Source organism: Akebia trifoliata, chromosome 15 (assembly GCF_017979445.1).
Source record: "Akebia trifoliata isolate Shusen 1 chromosome 15, ASM1797944v1, whole genome shotgun sequence".
In the NCBI taxonomy this organism is placed as follows: domain Eukaryota; kingdom Viridiplantae; phylum Streptophyta; class Magnoliopsida; order Ranunculales; family Lardizabalaceae; genus Akebia; species Akebia trifoliata.
Genome location: NC_141389.1, coordinates 9004378 through 9027769, shown reverse-complemented (window position 1 = coordinate 9027769; position 23392 = coordinate 9004378). Strand labels below are relative to the sequence as shown.

Sequence of the window (23392 nt, the reverse complement as noted above, 5' to 3'; positions counted from 1 at the left end):
TCTTATTCTTCCTTCCTTCCCTCAATTTTTTTTTGTTCTCTTGGTTTTGATCTTGGTGTGAACAAAACCCTGTGTTCTAGGGTTTATTGGTGATTGTTTCAAACCTAGATGTACATCTATGGTTTGGTTGAAGGTTTGTTAGTGTTGATTAGAAGTTCAACGCGATTGGAGCTAGATCAAAGTTTAGAGGCCGAAACCCTAACTTTTGGGTTTTTGATTTTCTTCACAACTGCGCGCATCTAAGCATCCCTACCCAAACCGCACCACTCATAGAGTTATTCCCTATCATTATCCACCTTTACTTTGTTTGTTTGGTGCTCCGATAAGTTTTTTTGAGTTTTGGCATCAACAAATTGTGGTTTGTGAGTTGAGTTATTTATTATGGCATCTACTACTTCTGGTGAGGATAAACAGTCATGGGATGATGTTGGTTCCTGTGTGACAATAGTTAACCTGAATGGCATCAATTATCTTCATTGGTCATCCTCCATGATGATTTTGTTAACCACAAAGAAGAAACTGAAACATATGCCCTCGGATCCTCCATCCATAATAATAAATGTTATGAAGATTGGGTGAGTGAAGATGCTTTGGTTTTGAGTTGGCTTTTGCTAGTATGGAACCAGTGATCAATTCCAACATGGTATTGTAGTCTTCAACTAAGGCTATCTGGAATTTTGTAAAAAAGATGTATTCCAATGAATGAAATGTCTCTAGAATTCATGAGATAGGGGAATCTATCTTTACCCTAAAGCAGAACGGAAGCATGTTAGTGAGTATTACAGCACTCTTTGGGGACTCAGGGAAGAGTTAGCTAAGTATCAACCTCTCACCAACAGTTTAGAAGCATAAATAAAAATAAAAACAGCGCGAAGAATTTTATACTACAAAATTTTTGTCTAGGTTGGATGCTGAATTTGAACCTATAAAGTGTCAAATATTGGCTAGCGAAAACTTTACCTACAGCTACCAATGCTTTTCTCGAGTTGTACGAACTGCACCAACCTCATTTGTGGCTTCGGGTTCTTCATCCCTAGCTGGTAAAGATTCTTCTGCTCTCACCACAAGTAGCCCCCATGGTGGTGGTAAAGGACGTGGTAATCCTAGTGGTCGTGGTGGTGGCCATAGAGGTCATAGTGGTCGTGGTGGTCATAATGGTGGTAGAGGCACTGACAGTAATATGAAGTGCACATATTGTGGTTTCAATGGTTATACTGAGGATTTTAGTTGGGACAAGTGGGGTAAGTCTGTTTGGGCCAATCAAGTCACTAAAGAGGCTCAGCAGACTGAAAAGTCTACTATTCCGTCTGTGCCGGTTCAACATGGAGTATTCGCCAGTTCACAATCTAAGGGAGATCTAATTGCCCAGATAGCTCAGCTTCTTCAGAGTTCCTCTGCATCATCTAGGACATCCAATACAGCCACGCTTGCCAACACAGGTAATTTTGTTCTTGAGGTTGCCCAATCACCATCTCCCTGGTGATTGACTCAGGAACTAATGCCCATATGTTTGGTGTACCTTCTCTCTTTTCCCAGTTTCGTTTTTCTTAGTCTAATATTTTCCTAACCGAGGGCTCTACTAGACCGGTTTCTGGAGTGAGAACCATCCATCCCACTCCATATATATCACTGTCATCTAGCTTGTATGTACCTAATTTTCCTTTTAATTTGTTATTTGTGAGTCAGCTTACAAAATCCCTTAATTGTTCTATGACATTTCTTCCATCTTCTTGTGTTATCCAAGACCTCAAGACAAAGAGGATGATTGGTTTGGGGCATGAAGCTAATGGTCTATATTACCTGGATATGGGAAAGGCTGAATCGGCACTAGCACATCTATCTCCCCACTGCAATGGCATCATCGTTTGGGTCATCCGTCTTTAGTTAAGTTACGTCAATTATTTCCTAATTTTAAGCAGTTATCGAGTCTTAATTGTGAGGCTTGCCACTTGGGCAAGCATCGCTGTAGTTCTTTTCCCTCTAAAATTGAAAGTCATCAATTGAATAAATTCGATGTAGTCCATTTGGACATTTGAGGACCTTCAACAATAAAAAATATTTCTGGTTTCTCTTACTTTCTTATCTTTGTGTATGACGTGGTTATTTTTATTAAAGAAAAGATCTGAATTTCATCGTTTTCTTACTACATTTTATAATAAAATTTGAGTTCAATTTTGTGCTCCAATAAAAAAAATTCATTTTGACAGAACCCTTAATTGTAAGCAGACTTCAATCAAAATTTGTGTTCAGCCCATGGCATTATTCATCAAACCTCGTATGCTCATAAATCCCAAAAAAATGGGGTGGTTGAGAGCAAGCATCGTCATTTATTGGATGTTGCTCGCACACTTATGTTTAACATGAATGTATCCAAAACTTATGGTATGATGCTATCCTCACTGCTTGTTTCCTAAAAAATGTATGTCATCTATTATTCTTGGGGTCAAACACCATTTTATGTGTTATATCTTTCTAGTCATCCCTTTCATCTTCAACTGTGTGTGTTTGGTTGTGTCCTTTGTGTACCATTTGGAAGTAGGCCGAGATAAGTTGGCTCCACGAACTATCAAGTGTGTATTTGTGGGCTATTCTTACACTCAAAAGGGGATATCGATGCTATATTCCAGAACATCATCAGTTTTATGTGAGTTTGAATGTCACTTTCTTTGAGTTAACACCTTTCTATTCTGACGGAAAAAAAATTTAAGTCAGATTTGATCTCTTTGAGTCAGGGGATGTTTCTTCAATCTACCCTATTCAAGTAATTCCTTCATCTATAGATAATTTTCTAGTTTCGTTGCAAGTTTATTGGCAAAACAATATGAGAAAAAGTAACACTAGGGATATCAGGCCCACATCCAAAGTTTTCTAGTTTTGAAGCTTCGAGACCAGCTGATTTAAACCAGCCAATTGCTTAAAGAAAAGATACTCAAGAATGCACTAAACATCCTATAAGTAATGTTGTGTCTCTTCATCGTATCTCATCCACGATGAAGTCCTTTGCCTTCTGTTTGTCATCTGTATCTATTCCCCCATCTTATACAGATGCATTAGCTTCACCTAGTTGGAAGTTGGCTATGGATGATAAGATGAGGGCATTACAGGACAGTCAGACATGGGAGCTTGCATCTCTACCTCCTGGTAAGAGAACAGTGGGTTGTAGATGGGCTTATGCCATCAAATATCTCCCAAATGGATTAATTGAAAGGTTAAAGGCAATGTTAGTAACTAAAGACTACACTCAGACTTATGGAGTTGATTACGTGGAGACTTTTGCCCCAGTAGCTCACCTCAACTCAATGAGGATACTATTATTTGTGCCACATGTAGTGGTTGCCCTCTTTATCAAGTGGATATCAAAAATGCATTTCTTCTCAGAGATCTACAAAAAGAAGATTATATGGAAAACCCTCAAGATATGTAGTTCCTGAGAAGTTAGAATTGGTATGCAGACTGAAGAAGTCCATTTATGGACTGAAGCAATCTCCTAGAGTTTGGTTTGACAAATTCAACTCTGTGGTGTTGGATTATGATTTCTAGAGATCATCTTCTGATCACTTAGTCTTCATTCAAAAGACGGTATGTGGGACTATAGTGCACATTGTGTTTGTTGATGACATAATCATTTATGGTAATAACTTTGCAGGGATTGCTGAGTTGAAAACTTATCTTGCTAAGCATTTTCATACAAAGGATTTGGGGTTCCTTTGGTTTTTCTTGGGTATTGAGGTGGCTAGGTCTAAATCTAGGATTAATCTCTCCTAGAGAAAATGTGTTGGATTTGTTGTCTGAGACCGGTATGCTTGGTTCTAGGCCTATAGATACTCCAATGGACAGTTCGGTCAAGTTTGATGATGAACAAGGAGAGCTATTTGATGATCCTAGAAGATATAGACGCTTAGTTGGTAACCTCATTATTTCACAGTGACTAGACCAGATATTACCTTAGCAGTAGATGTTGTGAGCCAATTTATCATGCTCCAAGCCAGCCACGCTAGGACAGTGTGATCAGGATTCTAAGATATCTCAAGAATACACCAGGCACTGAGTTATTGTACAAACCATCAAAAGAATTGATAGTTACAGGTTTTTCATATGCAGATTGGGCTGGTAGTCATACTGATAAGAGATCTGCCTCAGAGTACTGTACCTTTGTAAGAGGTAATTTGGTTACTTGGAGGAGTATGAAGCAGACTGTAATAGCTTGTTCTAGTGCTCAAGCCAAGGATAGTCACCAACACACATGGAAAGATTAGCTTTGTCGACGTGAACAAATTAGTAAGACAGAGAGCAAGCATTATCCAATTTAACAATGGGCGTCAAATTCTATATACCAGCACAATGCTTTTCAGTTTTCAACAATAGATTCAAAAGCCCTGAACATGCAAATGGTTCTAAAGAGGGAGGATGAGCATTGTGCCTATATCTTGAAATGTGTCCAACACCAAAAAAGGTGTTGGCAATGACAATGGATAAAGAACTTCCTCTTCTTCAATTCTTGATGATAATTGAAGGTTCAATAATGATAGAAGGTGGCTTCAAAAATGATTTAATGTGAGTCTAAAATGGTAGCTTATATGGATTATTAATAATATAAAAAGATACTATAAATGTGGGGATTATGGACAATGTGGAGAGAGGAGAACTATCCAAAAACAACCAGAGAACAAGGTCGGTTACTCGATCAAATGGACACAATTCAAGAGGTAACAACATGAGGAAGGGATAGGGACACAAAGTCCTTACATGCATAATGATTTGGCAAGATCATCCCACCTACCACGCTACAAGTTGATGGGATAGTTGCTCACCAACTGAATTCGCATACTAAACGAGAGCACACAAGATCTAAAATAGCATGATATGCATGGCAAGGAAGTTATTATTTCACCACGTGTCACCATCTCTGCACGTGATATGACCAAGCCAACATGCATTACAACAAGGAGTCTCAGGTCTATAAATAGGCAAGGAACGAAGGAACAAGTACACAATTTGCAAACTTTTTTAAACCAAAACTTTGCTAAAAGCTCATCTAACTTGATCATTGAAGTGTTTTTCACAGGAACCACTGCAAGCTCAGGAGTTATATCACCACCATCAAAAGGAACAAGATAGAGTTGAATACAAGATACATGTTGTGAAAAAGGAATGATCTTAGGCTCTTTTGCATCCTCGGATCCTTTTTTCCTACCCCTTTTGTTTGCTAACAAAGCATTATCATCACCAACTAAATAAGAAAGCCAGTATTAAAAGAAGTAAAATGTCTATTGACCTAGGACACTCACAAACTAGAACTTTTCTTGGATGATAAAGTAAAATATACAAAATGGGAACGCAACATTATATCATTTAGCATACATCACAATATAAAAGAAAATAATTAGCATCTCAGCAAATCTTTAAGATTCCTTTGAACAACAATAAACTTGCCTTTGATAAAGATATGTCTAAAGATAGAGTTGAATGACAGGATACATGGTGTGAAAAAAGGATGATCTTAGGCTCTTTTGCATCCTCTGATCCTTTTTTCCTACCCCTCTTGTTTATTAACAAAGCATTATCATCACCAATTAAGGAAGAAAGCCAGTATTAATAGAAGTAAAATGTCTATTGAACTAGGACATTCACAAACTAGAAAATTTTCTTGGATGATAAAGTAAAATATACAGAATGGGAATGCAACATTATATCATTTAGCATACATCACAATATAAAAGAAAATAGTTAGCATTTCAGCAAATGACTGTGTCAAAGGAAACCACTTAAAAAACAATTTTAACCATAGCAACTTTATTGTATTATTATAACAATTATATCAATTTGAGAGTGCAAAATAGATGTAGATCATATATTTCTTCAAAGTTTAGAAAAGGTAAATAACAACGCACAATTCCAAGTTTGTATTTACCTGTTGTATATCCAGACCCGACTGCGTAACAAGATTTCCAGTTTTCAACATATTTTCAACAGTTAGGCTGATATTTTTGGAAGGATTTTTATCAATAATCTTCTTGATATGAGCTACTGCATGAATTTAAGACAAACAAATTGATAATGTCAGTTGCCAAAATATAATGCATTAATGATAAAGAACTAGATCCTTATTTCGCGTGTTAAAATCCTTTTGAGAGAGAAATTCAATAATCCATTTCTAGTTGTAAACATCAGAGGTAAAATATGAAAGCATGGGACGAGGCATTGAAAACTTAAAAGACATGAGTCATAAAAAAAGGCACATAAACATGCACCCACCCCCCACATAGCCATACCCACACTAGGAATAAAAGACACTAGGAGTTTAGGGGAATCTTTTTCGAGGATTCATTGGGAAGATGGGATTGGGTAAGAAGGATCTCATTATGATTTGGTCAGCTACTGTTTTTTTTTTTTTTTTTTTTTTTTTTTTTTTTTTTGGGTCTGTTTTTTGCTCCTTTGTAATTTTGGGTTACTCATCTCGACTCCCTCTTTTATATTAATCTTTTGCTTTTTTCTTTCCTTTTCCTGTCAACGAAAAAAATAGAGAAAGCTTCCAAAGGCTTACAAATACTGGATACTTTTAACACATTTCCACTCACAATACTGATAGAATATTTTATCTTGCTAGAGAATAAAAGATTCCCTCTGAAGAAGCATTTTGAAAGCACCCAATAGAGATGTTCTCCAGTACAAAAGACATTTGTAGTCTGTATAAAACAAGCCCTGCTCTTCCACATTAATCTGATATATTAAAAAAAAGATAAGGAAATTCTAGCTACTCAGTTTATCTAGTAATTAAGGGATTGAGGTAGCATTACTTACAAAGGAAGTGATTCTACAAATCATTTCTCCAATCACTTTTAGAAAATTATAATCTCTTTTATAAAATTCATATTGGGTGACTGCACATAACAAAAGAGATTGGGTGACTGTGTTCATGTAATGCTTTTAACTGATAATAGCAATACAGTGACCTATGGGCATTTTTTCCATTTAGCTTTATGCCTTGTGTTAGTCATTTTGTGTCTCTTGTAAGGGCATACACATAGGTATCAGTATAGTGTCTCATAATCCTTATTTCTCTCCTTTCTCTTTTCCCTCTCTACAAGCATAAAGTGGTGTCTATTCTCCACTCACACACAATATATTTTCATGTATCTAAGAATGCATAGAAAATAATTACAATAGAACCATTAGATTACTATTACCTGCCAAAATACTTATACATGAGCTAATGAGCATTCCTACACTTCTCTACTACCCCAATTTTCACATCTTTTTTGTCTTCCTCTAGCTATTCTAGAACCTTCAACTTGTGAGGGTTCATTCTAATTGCGGTTCTTACTTAAGTCTTTTTTTTTCACATGCCCAAACCATCTTAATTGACTTCCCTTAGTTTATCACCTAATGGGGGCTAGTCCTACATCTTAATACACAAATCTAATTAAATCTTTCTTATACTTTCCACTCATCCATCTCAACATCCTTATGACTACCACGCTCAATCAGTGACCATGTTGTATATTGATTGCACAACATCCATCTCCATAAAGTATAGACAACCATACTACCATTTAGTAAAATTTGCCCTTTAATTATGTTGGGATGTGTTACTCACGTAGTACTCCAAAAAAATAAAAAACCTTTACTAACATCAAACTCTATTTTATGTGCGGAAGTGCTAGGGAAGATTGCTATTTTGGACCAGATCATCAGAATAGGCTACTACACACCAAATTTCTGCACTTTATGTAAGGGAGTCAAATGGATCACATTCTCATCCATTGCTCATTGGCCAGGACTATTTGGTTGCAGTCGCACTTGCTTTCAATGTTTGGAATTATTGGTTATCTCCCTCATTCTATGAGATTTCTTTTCCAGTCATGGATGTATTGAGGGTTTTCATCATGGCCTCAAAAAGGATTCTATGGAACTTTATCCCGTTTGCAGTTTGTTGTGATCGAGAATGAAAGCTTCCCAATGATGGAGGAAATCCTCAACCTTTATACACCAAATGTATCAATATTCAAAGTTTTCTAAGGACAGTAAGGCCTATTTTTTGAGGATTTCACAGTTAGATGGGATATCATTATTAATGGAGTAGGGTAGTTTGTTATCCTTCATGATGACTTCTGAATGGGTCCCCTTGAACTCCTTGGCATATTTTTATCAAGTTGGCAAACACATACAACAAGATGGTGAGGCTTCGGTCTTTCAAGAAAGGTGATCTGGTGCTCATGGTACGGATGAACATTGTCATAACACGGCACACTAGGGGGAAGTTTGAACCGAAGTGGGACGGTCCCTATGTGATGGAGAAAGTCGACTCACATGGTGGACGGCGATAGCGCACTGCCACCCAACAGAACTACACTCGTACTATTAGGGTTGCACATAATAGTGAGTTCCCTTGCTAAAAGTTCTATAAGAAATACTTTTTTGAAAATTGCACAACATTTTTTATAGGTAAGCTAGCCTTAAGATTGCACTATGTTTTACTTCTATGAGAATCGAAAAAGGGAATATTTTCTAAATTAGGTGTGACACTAACCAAGTGGTGGAGCAGGGGTACCTTGGTGTGCTCCCTAGGGTCGTGAGATCATCTCGCCAGCCGCGACTTAACCCGATACTCCTATTTGTCATGGCTAGGCGTATCCGCATGGATTAGTCGCAGTTCCAATGGGGGAGGGACACCCTGTCGCATCAAGAAAAAATTGGGGTGACATTCCTTGTATCTTTCTTCATTCCAATAATTCATTGTTTCTCATCTTTCCTCTCTTCAATAAATTATTATTTCTATCAATAACAATGAAAGAATAAAGTCACCAATGAAAAAGGGGTTTTCAGAATTCATTCCCAAAGGTTTAAAGCAAACACCCCTATCTAGTGCCAATGATTATAGATTTGCACAACTATTATTCGCATTTTCCAAATGAGTGCTTGAATAGGCCCAACACATTTTTCACTATCAAATAATCCATATAGCATAAGTATTATACGTTTCACAATACCCCGAGGCATAAGATATATCTTGATATATTTGGCAATTTGAACATAGTAGAGAGCAAGAAGCATGTGGTATTTTTTGTAAAGTCCAAGATAAAGAAAACAAACGAAAATATGTACCCCTTTAAACCAACATAATCACATAAGAAAGGATATGACGTACAGCTGAGGAATTCAAAACTTTCTCCTTTATTCTTGATCTCTTCTAGGAGTAATCGTCGTGCTTTGTATAGCCATTCTTGAAGTTTTTCCTAAAATCATGATAAACAATGGGATATATCCAATTCATAAGTTTCATTTATAACAACGTAAAAGCAGTATCATCAACTTAAGAATTTCAATTAAAAAATGTATTGAAAGGATGAATATGCAATCACTATCTATAAAAGATGATCCATACATCAGTAACAAAAACATAAGTAGTTGTTAGCATGGTATCAAATTCAAGGTTTAAAATCTTGTTCTCATGCCATGTCATGCTACACTAATAAAATGAAAGAACAATATTGCTGAAAATAAAGATGTGCATCTACACAAAAATATATTAAACTAAATTACTACTAGTGCTTAACTAATCTAAAAGAACTTACTTGATGATCTAAAAGCACTTTGACAATGACTCTTCCAGTCATTGTCAAAGTCCTTGATTAATTTTGTCAAAAAAAAAAATCAGATATAAGATGTCCCCATAGGTATCCTACTAGTATGTACTAGGAAAACACATTGATGCAGGACAGAGAGGGAAGAAGATAAAATATGAGGATAGGGAAACTAGTTTGAGGGTAGGTTAAGGATTCAGGCTATGATAGGGTTACCATAAAGGTTTGGGAGTAGGTTAAGGATGTAGAAATGATATTGAAAGAAATTAATACATTATTCCATAAACTTTCTGTGAATATATCCTAATACAATATTTTTTTTTGATAAGTTTAATACAATATATATAAAGAAAACCTGTCTAAGAATCCTACAATGACTTAACATTGATGCTTTTGACCTTGATAAGTCAATCTCATGTAAAACTGATACCCTCTCAGTACTCTCAATATTTTAAACATAACTTTTTTCAAAAATCATCAAAATCGCAAAATCTTGGGCTCGTTGGATAGGTAATTGAGTAACCTTTCAAATGACACAAAAATCAACCTAATATAAAGAGTTTTGACCCCTCGAAATAAGGTCTAAACAATAGTGACGTGAATAGTACCCAGACTTGAATCAACTTCCTAATAATGAACTTTTAAAACAAATAGCACTCAATAAAACATAAAATAGTTCAATACCTAAAGCCCAATAACTAAAATACAACTAAATCCTAAAACTAAAATACGGCCCAAATATGATAGACCAATTATCTTTGATGTTCCCATCAAATAACTTAGGGGATACATTCCAAAATAGAACAACAATCCATGATTGAATGTATGTGGATTGACTATTTGGAATTGCATTGTATGTCATTCATTGACTATTTTGAAAAGTATTGAATTAATGTGGCCCGATGGACACAATCATTTGTACACGTATAGGCCCGTTACCAAATTCATTGTTTGAAATAATGATTACACGTTGAATCTTCAAACTCATTTGTCATTATAAATTTGTCATTTTTTATCATCATACTTCTATGTATATATTGAGATAGGGATTAAAAAAGCTTATTCAATATTTACATGTTTTATTAGTTACTAATTATTGTAATCTGAAGCTATTAATACCTGCTTGTCACCGATGCGATATAAAACGTGTACATTCTTTTTTCAGTCATTAACCATTATCTTCCAACATTGTAGAGAAATATCTCTTGTATTGAGAGTTCCAAAATTATTCAATTATATTGTGCATACAAATTTTTTGTTATCAAATATAGTTATTTTTTATGTTTATGTCTTTAGGTCATGTTTTGGCTTTTCCTAATTATTTTTTTTTTAAGTGTAAATTTGTATTACTAAAAGGAGGATACCTTGGAGAAATCAAAAGGCAGAGGCCGATGTATAGCCCCCAACCAAACAAGACAAAAGTCAAAAACAAAGGAAACAAAGAGCAATTACACAAAGAATCTCATCTAAACCCAAAATCCTCAAAAGAAACACCCAAGAAATCCTTGCTCAATTTCAACCAAAGGTATAGCAAGCCCATAATCTCTATAAAAACATTGTGATAGCTCATTTCCTTACCCTAGAACACCCTGTTATTTCTTAAGAACCCAAGCAATAACCGAGGGAAGAATAGCCCAAAGGTGATTTTTCCAGAGGGAAAATATGTTATAAGCCAACCATTTTAAAAGCAAGAAGAACTTTTGAAGTAATACCCAACTAATCTGATGCTAAGAAAGGAAAAGTGACCAAATTCCCGAGAAAAGGAGCAAAGAATGAAGGTGTGATCAATAGATTCATCGCTCATGCATAAGGGGCAGAAATTTGGAGTAATCCAACCACAATCAAATTGTCCACAGTTAGGATCCTCCCTAAGGAAGCCAATCACACAAAGAAGGATACCTCTGAAGGAACTAAAGCGGACCAAATGATTAACTTGGATGGACTGAAAATCTCTTATCCTTAGCTTTTATCAATTCCCTCCTATCATGTTCATTCTCCCTGAGTTGGAAGGAATTAAGGATATCAAGGAAAAAAGTTACCTCAATTAGCTCCCAATCATTAAAATTCCGCTTGAACCCAAGATCCCAAGAAGTAGTGATTTCGTTGAGAGTCAGATAAATAGGAATGAAAGAATAAGGAATTTACTTTTCTTTAGAATACTTTCTACTTCTCTCTCTTTATTTTCTTTAAACCCTACATCCTTTTCTACATGGTATCAAAACCTCATTGAAGATCGAGAAGTTCAAAGAGGGCTCCAAAAAACTAGAGAAAGACTTTACAATCTCTCTGAGAGGTTTCTAAGGTTCCAATCTCCACCCATTAACAACCCAAGGGCTATTGCCCAACTCCCACAAGCTCCCTGGGGTTGTCACCCTACCTCAGCCAACCCCCTAGGGTTGTCGCCCAACTCTCGCAAGACTTCTAGGGCAATCACACCCCTCAAAAACCACTTTCCATTAGCTAAGTGGTAAGACGTGTGGCGTGTTATTCCCATGTCCTAGGTTCAAAGCCCCTTGAACCCAACTTCATTTGCTAATCACTAACCCTATACCTAATCAAAATAAAAAACAGGCTTTAGGGGTCATTGTCAAGTTGGTTTTAACACTCATTTGAATATTACAACCCATGTTACTATCGTAGTAGCCCTAAAGGTGAGTCAAAAAAATTCTCATTAGGAATGCAGAGAGAGATCCTAATCTTGTTGTTTTTGAGTGATATTTCATGACTCTGGATATTCTGAGTAGTAATTTTTTTTCCGAAACCATGTTAGAAGTAACTTCTTGACAGTCTACCAATGTTGACTTTGGATCTTCGCAAGTCAGAGATGAAAATCCAAACCTCCACATCATTACAATCAAACTCAATGGCAAAAACTACTTGGAATGGGATCAATGAGTAAAATTGGTCATTCATGGTAAAAAGAAGGTAGGTTATTTGAATGGGAATGAGAAACAATTTGATACATCATATCCTAAGTATGAACAATGGGATGTTGAGAGTTCATTGGTTATGTCTTAATCATGCATTCAACGCAACCTCATATTAGTAGAGGATGTCTTTATTGAAGACAACACAACAAATTTAGGAATCAGTGACTTAGACAAATTCTCAGGCATAAAACAATGCTAGGATTTTTAGCTCAAATTAAGGAGAGCTCTATTGATTGGGATTAATGTTCATAAAATTTCTAGTCTAAATTAGTTATTATTGCATGTTACATTATCAATTGTCTAGTGTCTTAAACTCCCAACCTCCCCTAACATTCATTTATCCAAATTGTCCATTGTTTTTGTGGTTTCAAAAGTCTTTGGGTATGTTTGTTTTGCTCATATCTTCAATTCTAATCACATTAAAGTTGACCCCTAGGGCATTGAAATGTGTTCATTGTCTATTCCAACTCTCTGAAGGGTAATAACTGTTATCATCCATTGACCTATTATCGGTTTGTTACAATGGACATCACATTCTTTGAGAATCAACATTACTTTCCTGACCCTAATGAAAATCTATTCAAGGGGAGTGATTTCTTCCATCTACTAACCACGAGTGTCTTCTGGAGTCATCTGGCTCAGTTTCCCTTCCTTTGCTAATTATTCCAGATTCTACTGTGGAAGTTGTGCAACCAACTATGTCAAACCTAACCTGCTAGGACGCACCTACACCAAGAGGGGAAAACAAGTCAAGTCATTGTAAATCCACCATGCCACAACCTTGAGAAGCCAAGTCATATCTCCAAAACAACTTCATCACTAGTACCTATGATGTAAGGTAGAACACACAATCCTAGAGCTTATGTTAAAAATCTGGTTTTAGGCCGAAATCGCAATAACTAGGAGTAATGAACTGAGAGCAATAGCCAAGAATGACATCTGGAAGTTGGTATCATTACCACAGTTGAAGAAATATATTAGTAGTAAGTGAGTGTCTACAATGAAGTACAAGTCAGATGGATCTATTGATAGGTACAAGGCATGGTTGGCTACCAAGGGCTATGCATATACTTTTTTGTGTGATAAGTATGGAGTTTTATTAAACAAAGAACTAAAAGAAGGTCAAGGTAGCCCCCAATACAAGGGAAAAAACAAAAAGAAGCTATGCAGGGACTTTATGGCATAGACTATCAAGAAATCTTTGCCCCCGTCCCAAAAATTAATTTTATTTTATGTTCTCCTCTCTTTTGCTGCAAACTTCTCTTGAGAGCTTCATCCACTAGATGTGAGTTACTTTGGTTACGATTGTTACTTTGTGAGCTAGGTTGCTGACCTCATCAGCCTTTTTTCAATTGTACTATGCTCACAAGGTCACCATTAACATAGCTCATAATTCAATTCAGCATGATCATACCAACCACATTGAGGTAGATCGTCATTGTTCCTACATCGTAGCAGTTAATCGATGTCCTTACTAAAGCCTTGGGTGGAAGTTGGCATGTGTGATATCTTTGTACTAGTTTGAGGGGGAGTGTTATCAAATATAATTATTTTTTATGTTTATGTCTTTTTCGTCTTTTCCTATTCATCATGACTAATATAAATAGGAATGAAAAAATAAAGAATTTACTTTTTCCGGAATTTCTTCTTCATCTCTCTCTCTCTCTCTCTCTCTTAGAAAGACAACACAGAGCCAATACAGTTGTCCTACATGGGTTAGAAGTTTCGGAATGGGCTAATTTTTTGTGAAGAGATTATTGTCACAAAAAATTAGCCCATTCCAAAACTCTTTTTTTTTTTAAAAGACCATTCCAAAACTTCTAACCCCAACAAAAGTAATTTAGAATTGTGGACCGTCGATTTTTTACCGTTAATTTGTACATCAATTTTGATGGGTTAGAAGTTTCAGATTGAGCTGATTTTTTGTGAGGATGATCTCCTCACCATAGAAATCATCCTCACAAAAATCAGCCCAATCCGAAATGTTTAAGCCATAAAAGGATAAATTTTGTCTCCCAACGTTGTCTCCCTAACATTGTATGTTGAACGCTCATATATATATATATGGATTAGGATCCATGTACATATATCTACAACGTGTTTTGTCCTATGTGGGCTAAAAGTTTCTAATTGAGCTGATTTTTGGTGAGGATGATCTCTATGACGAGGAGAACATCCCCACCAAAAATCAGCTAATTCTAAAACTTCTAACCCCATATTTATGAGTTGAAGAATCGTGGACTGTCCATTTTTTGTAAATCACTTTTGACGATGTCAAAAAATTCGGATGAGCTGATTTTTGGTGAGGATGATCTCCTCATCATAGAGACCATCCTCACCAAAAATCAGCTCAATCCGAAACTTTTAGCCACTAGGACAAAACACGTTGTAGATATATGAGTAGAAATGTGTGTACACGACATATATATATATATATATATATATATATATATGGATGGCGTTATTACGACCCCCATTACGACCCACCGTTTGTCTTACATGGGCAAAAATGTTTGGAATGGGCTGATTTTTGTGAGGATGATCTCTGTGATGAGGGGGTCATCCTGGCAAAAAATCATCCCATTCCAAAACTTCTAACCCCATCAAAATTGATTTACAAAAATTGGACGGTCTAAAATTTTTCAACTTGTAAACATGGGGCTAGAAGTTTCATAATGAGCTGATTTTTGGCAAGGATGATCTCCTCACCATAGAGATCATCCTCACAAAAAACAGTGTTTGGGGCTAAACCTCCCATCAATATATAGTGTCATAGAACCCACTTTATTTCCTTTATTCTTCACCTCCTCTAATTTTACTTTATTTTCTCTTCTACCCCTTTAATCAACTTATTATTTTTCATCTTTTACCCATTTAATCTCAATTCTTTAAATAATACCACTCCAACTCTATTTTTTTTCACATTTACCCTCCTTAACCCGAAAGAGGATGCCCCCTCTAATTTTACTATATTTTCTCTTTTATCCTTTTAATCCACTTTATTGTTTTTCATCTCTTACCCCTTTAATCTCAATCCGCTTTATTTCATTTATGCTTCACCTCGTCTAACTTTACTACATTTTCTCTTTTACACCTTTAATCCACTTTATTGTTTTTCATCATTTACCCCTTTAATCTCAATTTTTTTAATAATACCCCTCCAACATTATTTTTTTCCACTTTTACCCCTTTAATCCACTTTATTGGTTTTCATCTCTTACCCCTTTCATCTCAATTTCTTTTAATAATACCCCTTCCATTGAGAAATCGTTTCTTGGGACCCACTTTATTTCACTTATCTTCACCTCTCCTAACTTTACTATATTTCCTCTTTAATCCACTTTATTGTTTTTCATCTTTTACCCCTTTAATCTCAATTTTTTTTATAATAATACCCCTCTTAACTATATTTTTTTTCGCTTTTACCCCCTTAACCTAAGAGAGGATGCCCATGCCGTAGGCACGAGAGAACTTTAGTGTGTGTATATATATGTCTTCTGTAAACCCTATATCTTTTTTTTACAATTTTAGCATATGTAAATATTTATAATCAAAAATATGAGTTCAAGTCTTCTACCTTAAGGAAAATTGTAATCAAATGTCCAGGCAGTAACACCTCCTGAGTTTGCAAAGCATCCGGGTTATCAGGTGTGGCAGTCTGATCAACAAGTGCAAAAAGCTTCTGCAGCATAAAGCTAAAACACAGTACTATGTTAATAATGTACAGCAACAAATAAATATGAAGAGTTAGGCAACTGCCAGCAACATTAGGAAATGTGATGGTTTTATATGTATGTATGTATGTACATATATATATATATATGGGAAATGTTCAACACCCTACACTTTACCCTACGCTTTACCAAACGTGTTTTGTCCTACATGCGTTAGAAGTTTTGGAATGGGCTGATTTTTGGTGAGAATGATCTCTACGGTTAGAAGATCCTCCTCACGAAAAATCAGCCCATTCCGAAATTGCTAGCCCCATGTTTACAAGTTGAAAATTCATCCTCACCAAAAATCAGCCCATTCCAAAACTTCTAACCCATGTAGGACAAAACATGTAGGGTAAAGTGTAGGGTAAAGCGTAGGGTGTTGAACGGGACCCTATATATATATATAACAATTGGGGTAGAACAATAGAACATGAAATATGAGAGAAAATTGACGAAGGCTAACATGAGCAAATTGAATTTGTCATGGCTGCTCTCAAGATGAACAAATACGTAGTCTCTTAGAACAGCTCGTCCAACCTACAGAAAATTGTTCAAACAAGGGAGGAGAAAAAATCAGAGAACAAATAGATATCCTCCGATAAACCAGTTCTCGACCATGAAAAGCGAAATAATAAACTAATACTAAGATTTAACTGCTACAAACTTACAGCAAGATGACTTTCAGTTTCCAGTCCATCCATTACAGGTTTGAAGTACGCTCCTAGAATAAAAGGGAAAATGAGGATCTTGACGTAATTAACAAAATAAAGAATAATATTCGGATTTTGTAATAACTTCAACTAATAAACTTGATAAGTACCAAGATGTTGTAGGCATTGAAGTTGAGTACAAAGAGACAAGGCTTGAACTTCATCAAGAATTATCTTCACCCTTTCACCTACAAGTTGGGTACCAACAGCTCCTTTTCCCCTCTGATATTTCTCACTATAGCAACAAGTCAAACTCACATAGATTTCATGGTCATTAGTGTCAATGAGGGCCTGTTGACAGAATACAGAAACTCTATTACATTAAGACACTTTTTATAAGTATTTGTTGTAAACAAATCATCTACATTGAATTCTCAAAAAGTATATAATAATAAACAAGGAATCAATAAGTGGAAAACAAATAATGTGTTTCAAACACTTCTTTGAAGTGGAATTGAACTCAATAACATGCAACATGAACTTCATACAACTCATATAATAAAAGATAATCTCAGAAATGTTATATGAATCACCAAAATCAACAGATGCCAATAATGATGATTGGTCACAGTGACGTCATTTATATTTGAAGCCTAACCAAAGTAACCTAATAGTAAAAAACTAAACCAACACGAATTTACCTTCCTGAGCCAGAGACTTTTTTTTTTAGAGCTGCTATTGGCACCCCAACTTTTACTTGTTACACCCCAATTAAAATAAAAAATTAAATCAAAGGTAGAGAATAAGTAAAAGTTCGAGAGCCAATATAAAAACTCTCTCCCACTGCTGAATTTGTTTGAATGTGTTATAATCCTTTGTAGCGTGGAGGTAATAACTTGACCAAACTTTTGTACCGATCAATGGTATGTTTTAATCTTTAATTAAGGTGTGAGAAATAATTTAATTTGGGGTGTCATAAGTAAAAGTTGGGGTGTCAATAGCAGCTCTCTTTTTTCTACACGTTTTTTTCTCAACCAAAAAAATAAAAAAATAAAAAAGGAACATTTCAAGAAGACATAAAAATATATTTGGCAAAAAACAGTGTGTCCAGCCTCCAAACACATTTAATGATAACCCGTAATAACGTATTCATCCAAGATATATGATATACTTATCAAAAAGATGATGCATTATAAAATGTTAATTATGAAATTCCCCTCAGGAATCAGTCAGATAAGGGTTTCAGTTCCAAGGGAAAAATGGTTCATTGAATTTGTGTGTTTTCCCTGATGGTTCAGATGAGTAGAAAAGTATGGTCAGCGTGCATAAATAGAAAACTCATCGTCATAGTAATCAACATTAAAGCCTTATCCCAAAAAAATTGGAATTGAAAGAAAAATAACTAAGAAAAATGGTAAATACAGAATGAATTTTAAAATTGAAAAACAGCTTCCAACACTGTTTGACGAAGAAAAATACCAACATGTAATAAATTGAGTAAAAAGTCGAGGTCTGCATTACTTCCAACTAACGACATGAACAAGGGACCTAATCATACACAAAAAGCAACTTTTATACAAAGAACTAACAGGTAAAATATTCACTTGTTTCTATATCAAATGTATGGACAAAAGTAAACAGCCAATACACACTTAAAAAAGTTCATATCAATCACCTTCAAAACAACTCCCACCGGGAGCAAGTACTCCCTACCTCTTATCCTACAGATTTTCAAAGAAAAAAGTGTACATTATTTACTACACAAATTAGATTGACGGCAAAAACATATTTATGAACCCCATGAAATACCAGTGCTTACCAAAACCCAAGCCTAGCACTCCCATTCTGAAGGTAATACAATTTGACACTTATAGAGGATTGATCATCTCTAACACATCTGAAAAAGAGTAGATAATAAAGAAACGGTATAAACATGTCAATTGATGCAATGATAAAGATTGAGATTTTATCAACAATAAAATTAGAACAAACATGTTTTTATAGTTCAAAGATCGTAAACTAGAATCCAAAGAAAAAATATATATATTATACTAGTGTGCAAGGTGAAGATTCTAAAAGAGTAAGAGGTAAACCTAAGAGAACGTTAATTGAGTTAGTGAAAGTGGGGCTCTGGACAGAAATGAATGGAAAATAAGGAATCGTTCAGCTGACCCCAAATCTTTGGGACAAGGCCTCAATGATGATGATGATAATAATGAACAAAAACTTGACTAAATTAACCATAGGCAAAGAATCAAATCAATGGGAGAAACCATACAAAAACCACATGTATCAAAATATTGGGAATTGCCCATCAAAACAGACTTCAATCTTATTATGAGGTTCAATTCAGGAGATGCTGCAGGAAAACAATAGTTTTAAGGTACTAGGAAATGAGAGAGACTTGGAACCTACGTTACTGTAGAAGAATCCGGAAATCTAATCTTATAGAATCAAGAAAATAGGATATTCTTCTTGATTATTCTTGATTACTCTTAACTTTCTAGAATATTCCTGTAATCTTCTACAATAGGATAGTTGGTTTATTATTCTAGATTATTCTTGAAGTTCTAGATTATTCTTGTAATAGGATAGTTGGTCTATAAATACCACTATTGGGGCATTTGTAATGACAATACAAGACTTCTCAATAAATTCAATTTTTCTACATGGTATCAGAGCACTAGGTTCTGATATAGGGATTACCTATGACGGGCCAAAATCCGTGGAAGACGGCTCTAACCGGTGCGACCAGCAAGGACTCAGCGACGTCAAGGGAAAGCACCGCAAGTTCGAACCTGAACTCCTCTATCTCATTCAGTGGTTCGGAAGGGTCCACGAATTCATTCCAATTAAATATCCACCGTCTAAATGAAAAAAACTACACGGAATGGTCGCAAATTGTTCGTTTGATTTTGGAAGGCAAGCCTCAAAACTGGAAGAAGAAGTCTGGTGGAGAGGGGGCGTGCACTTCAAGCTAGTGTCTCGGATCAAGAGCAGCAGTCTTCTTCAAGTTCGTTTCCTTTCACCAAGGAACAGATAGACCAACTGTACAAGTTTCTCGAGTCTCAGAAAAATCCTTCTTGTTCTTCGGCTCAAAAAGGTAATTACCTGAAAACAGCTCTCATTGGTGCCAACCCTGATCGCACCTGGATCATCGATTCAAGTGCAACCGATCATATGACAGGGTTGTCAAATCTTTTTCTTTGTATAATCCTTGTGCAGGTAATCAGAAAATTAAGATTGCAGATGGCTCTCTTTCAGCCATTGCAGGAAAAGGTTCTATTATAGTATCTCCATCACTCACTCTTCACGATGTTCTTCACGTTCCCAAACTTTCCTATAATCTTTTATCATCAACAAGCTAGCCCGTGATTAAAATAGTCAAACTAATTTTTTCCCAACTCATTGTGTGTTCCAGGATTTGACCTCGGGGAGGATGATTGGCAATGCTAAACAGAGTAGAGGACTCTACTTCCTTGATGATGGATCTGAATCAAGGCGACAATCTCAACAAATAAGTTCCTGCTTTGAATCTATTTCTGTTTCCAATAATAATATTATGTTATGGCATTTAAGATTAGGTCATCCAAGTTTCAAATATTTAAAACATTTATTTCCTAAGTTGTTTGGCAATAAAGATCCATCTATGTTTCATTATGAAATATGTGAATTTGCAAAACACCACCGTACATCTTTTCCTTCACAACCATATAAACCATCAAAACCTTTCACTATTATTCACAGTGATGTTTGGGGTCCAAATAAGATAAGTACACCTTCTAACAAGAGATGGTTCATCACATTTACGGATGATCATACTCGACTCTACTGGGTGTATTTATTGAAAGAAAAATCAGAGATCGAACGCGTTTTTAAAAATTTTTACAATATGGTGCAGACTCAATTTCAAACTAACATACAAGTTTTCAAGGAGTGATAATGGGAAGAGTGTATTTTAACATGACCTTGGAAAAAAAATTTCTTGAAAAAGGAAAATAATTCATCACAGTTCTTGCATCGATACACCCCAACAGAATGGTGTTGCAGAAAGAAAAAATAAACATCTGTTGGAGGTGGCTCGTGCGTTAGTTTTTGCAACTAAAGTTCCCAAGTATCTATGGGGAGAGGTTGTTTTAACTGCTGCGTACTTATAAACAGAATGCCCTCCAAAGTTTTACAATTTCGAACTCCTTTCCAAGTTTTCACAAATTGTTTTCCAACTGCTAGACTTTCTGCTGATCTACCTCTAAAAATATTTGGTTGTACGGTTTTTGTTCATGAACATCGAAAAATTGGAAAACTTGAGCCCAGAGCTATAAAATGTGTCTTCATTGGTTACTCCCCAACTCAGAAAGGCTATAAATGTTTTGACCCGATATCGAAAAAATGTTTTGTCACAATGGATGTTACATTTTTTGAAAAACAACCATATTTTAAGGATATTCATCTTCAGGGGGAGATTTTTAAGGAAGATTCATTTAACTCAGGCAATGTTTTTCTCTCAGATGATGTGTTTTTCTCGCAAGAGTCTGAGTCTAGTATCTCTGCACCTATAGTAAATGGCCAAGATTCATTCCTTGAAACTCTTCCTATTATGAGTAATGTTTCCCCTAAGCCTGGGCCTACATTTGAAAAACAATCCAAAAATCAGAATTTTGAACAACAATTTTTGGAAACCGAAAATAAGGAACAGCCTATTATAATGTCACAACATGATAATAGATTCAAGGATGGTGACCGAACTTGAAAAGGGATTGTTTACTTGAAGAAGAATCATAAGAAAAGGAAAGACGAATTGACTCTACAGCACAGCCATGATTCTGAACCAAGGACGAATCAACAATCTGAGTCTGTTACAGGTAATTCTCTTTCTCTTCCCAACAGTCAGTCTAAGCCTTCTGATTTAGACATTCCTATAGCTATTCGTAAAGGGGTTAGATCTTATACTAGTCATCCATTGTCTAAATATGTATCATACTCGAAATTGTCTTCATCTCTTGTTGTTTTTACCTCTCAATTGTCCAGTATAGAAATTCCTAACAATGTACAGGAGGCTCTAAAGGTTCCAAAGTGGAAGGAAGCAGTACTTGAAGAGATGAGAGCTCTTGAGAAGAACAATACTTGGAGTGTTGAGGCATTACCAGCTGGGAAGACCATTGTTGGTTGTAAATGGGTCTTCACTGTGAAGTACAACTCTGATGGTTCAGTGGAAAGATACAAGGCTAGGTTGGTGGCAAGGGATTCACCCAGACATATGGCATTGATTATTCTGAGACTTTTGCTCCTGTTGCAAAATTAAACACGGTGAGAGTACTTTTATCTATTGCTGCTAATCTGGACTGGCCCTTGCAACAACTAGATGTGAAGAATGCCTTCCTCAATGGTGACTTGGAGGAAGAAGTGTACATGGATAGTCCGCCGGGCTTTGAGGAAAAGTTTGGCTCAAGAATATGCAAACTAAAAAAGTCCTGTATGGTCTCAAACAGTCTCCAAGGGCTTGGTTTGAGAAGAGTTCACACAGTCTGTCAGAAAACAAGGATATTCTCAAGGACAAGCTGATCATACCTTATTTTTCAAGTTCTCTCATGAAGGAAAGGTTGCTGTCCTAATAGTTTATGTTGATGATATTATTCTCACAGGTGATGATAGGATCGAAATAGAGAGACTGAAGAAGAGCCTTGCTTTAGAATTCGAGATCAAGGATTTGGGAGCGCTAAGATATTTCCTTGGCATGGAAGTTGCTCGTTCAAGGAAAGAAATCGTTGTCTCTCAACGAAAGTATATTCTTGATCTTTTGAAGGAAACCGGGTTAAGTGGTTGCAGACCGGCTGAAACTCCCATGGATCCCAATGTAAAGCTTTGGGAAAAGGGAAGTGTTCCTGTTGATACTGGTAGATACCAGAGATTGGTTGGAAAACTAATATATTTATCTCATACTCGACCAGATATTGCCTTCTCTATCAGTGTTGTTAGTCAATTTATGCACGCACCTTATGAAGAACACCTCGAGGCGGTCTACCGAATTTTGAGATATTTAAAGTCTACTCCTGGAAAAGGTCTGTCTTTCAAAAAGACAAATCAAAGGAGTGTTGAGGTATTTACTGATGCAGATTGGGCAGGTTCGGTGAATGACAGGAGATCTACTTCAGGGTATTGCACCTTTGTGTGGGAAAAACGGTTACCTGACGAAGCAAGAAGCAAAATGTTGTTGCCAGAAGTAGCGCAAAAGCTGAGTTTAGAGCAATGGCTCAAGGGATCTGTGAGGTATTGTGGATATACAGAATCCTCGAAGAACTCAAGATGACGGTGGAGCTTCCTCTGAAGCTGTACTGCGACAGCAAGGCTACAATAAGTATTGCTCACAATCCTGTCCAGCATGATAGGACGAAGCACATTGAGATTGATCGACATTTCATTAAGGAAAAAATTGAAGCTGGAACTGTTTGGTTGCCGTTTGTGCCTTCTAGTCAGCAAACAGCGGACATCTTGACTAAGGGGCTTGCTAGACC

At 36.0% G+C, this 23392-nt stretch overlaps 1 protein-coding gene across 1 annotated transcript in view; it reads right to left on the bottom strand.

Moving 5' to 3' along the window:
• Positions 1 to 23392, bottom strand: part of NRPA2 (nuclear RNA polymerase A2) — a 57880-nt gene that overhangs the window by 21782 nt on the left and 12706 nt on the right. Inside the window, exons 7-14 of the mRNA XM_086426667.1 lie at positions 18700 to 18777; positions 18556 to 18601; positions 17051 to 17231; positions 16899 to 16951; positions 16694 to 16767; positions 16092 to 16209; positions 9149 to 9236; positions 5912 to 6027 (exon numbers count right to left, since the gene is read on the bottom strand). Coding sequence (XP_086282793.1) covers positions 5912 to 6027; positions 9149 to 9236; positions 16092 to 16209; positions 16694 to 16767; positions 16899 to 16951; positions 17051 to 17231; positions 18556 to 18601; positions 18700 to 18777 — 754 coding nt within the window. The remainder of the gene's footprint in view (positions 1 to 5911; positions 6028 to 9148; positions 9237 to 16091; positions 16210 to 16693; positions 16768 to 16898; positions 16952 to 17050; positions 17232 to 18555; positions 18602 to 18699; positions 18778 to 23392) is intronic.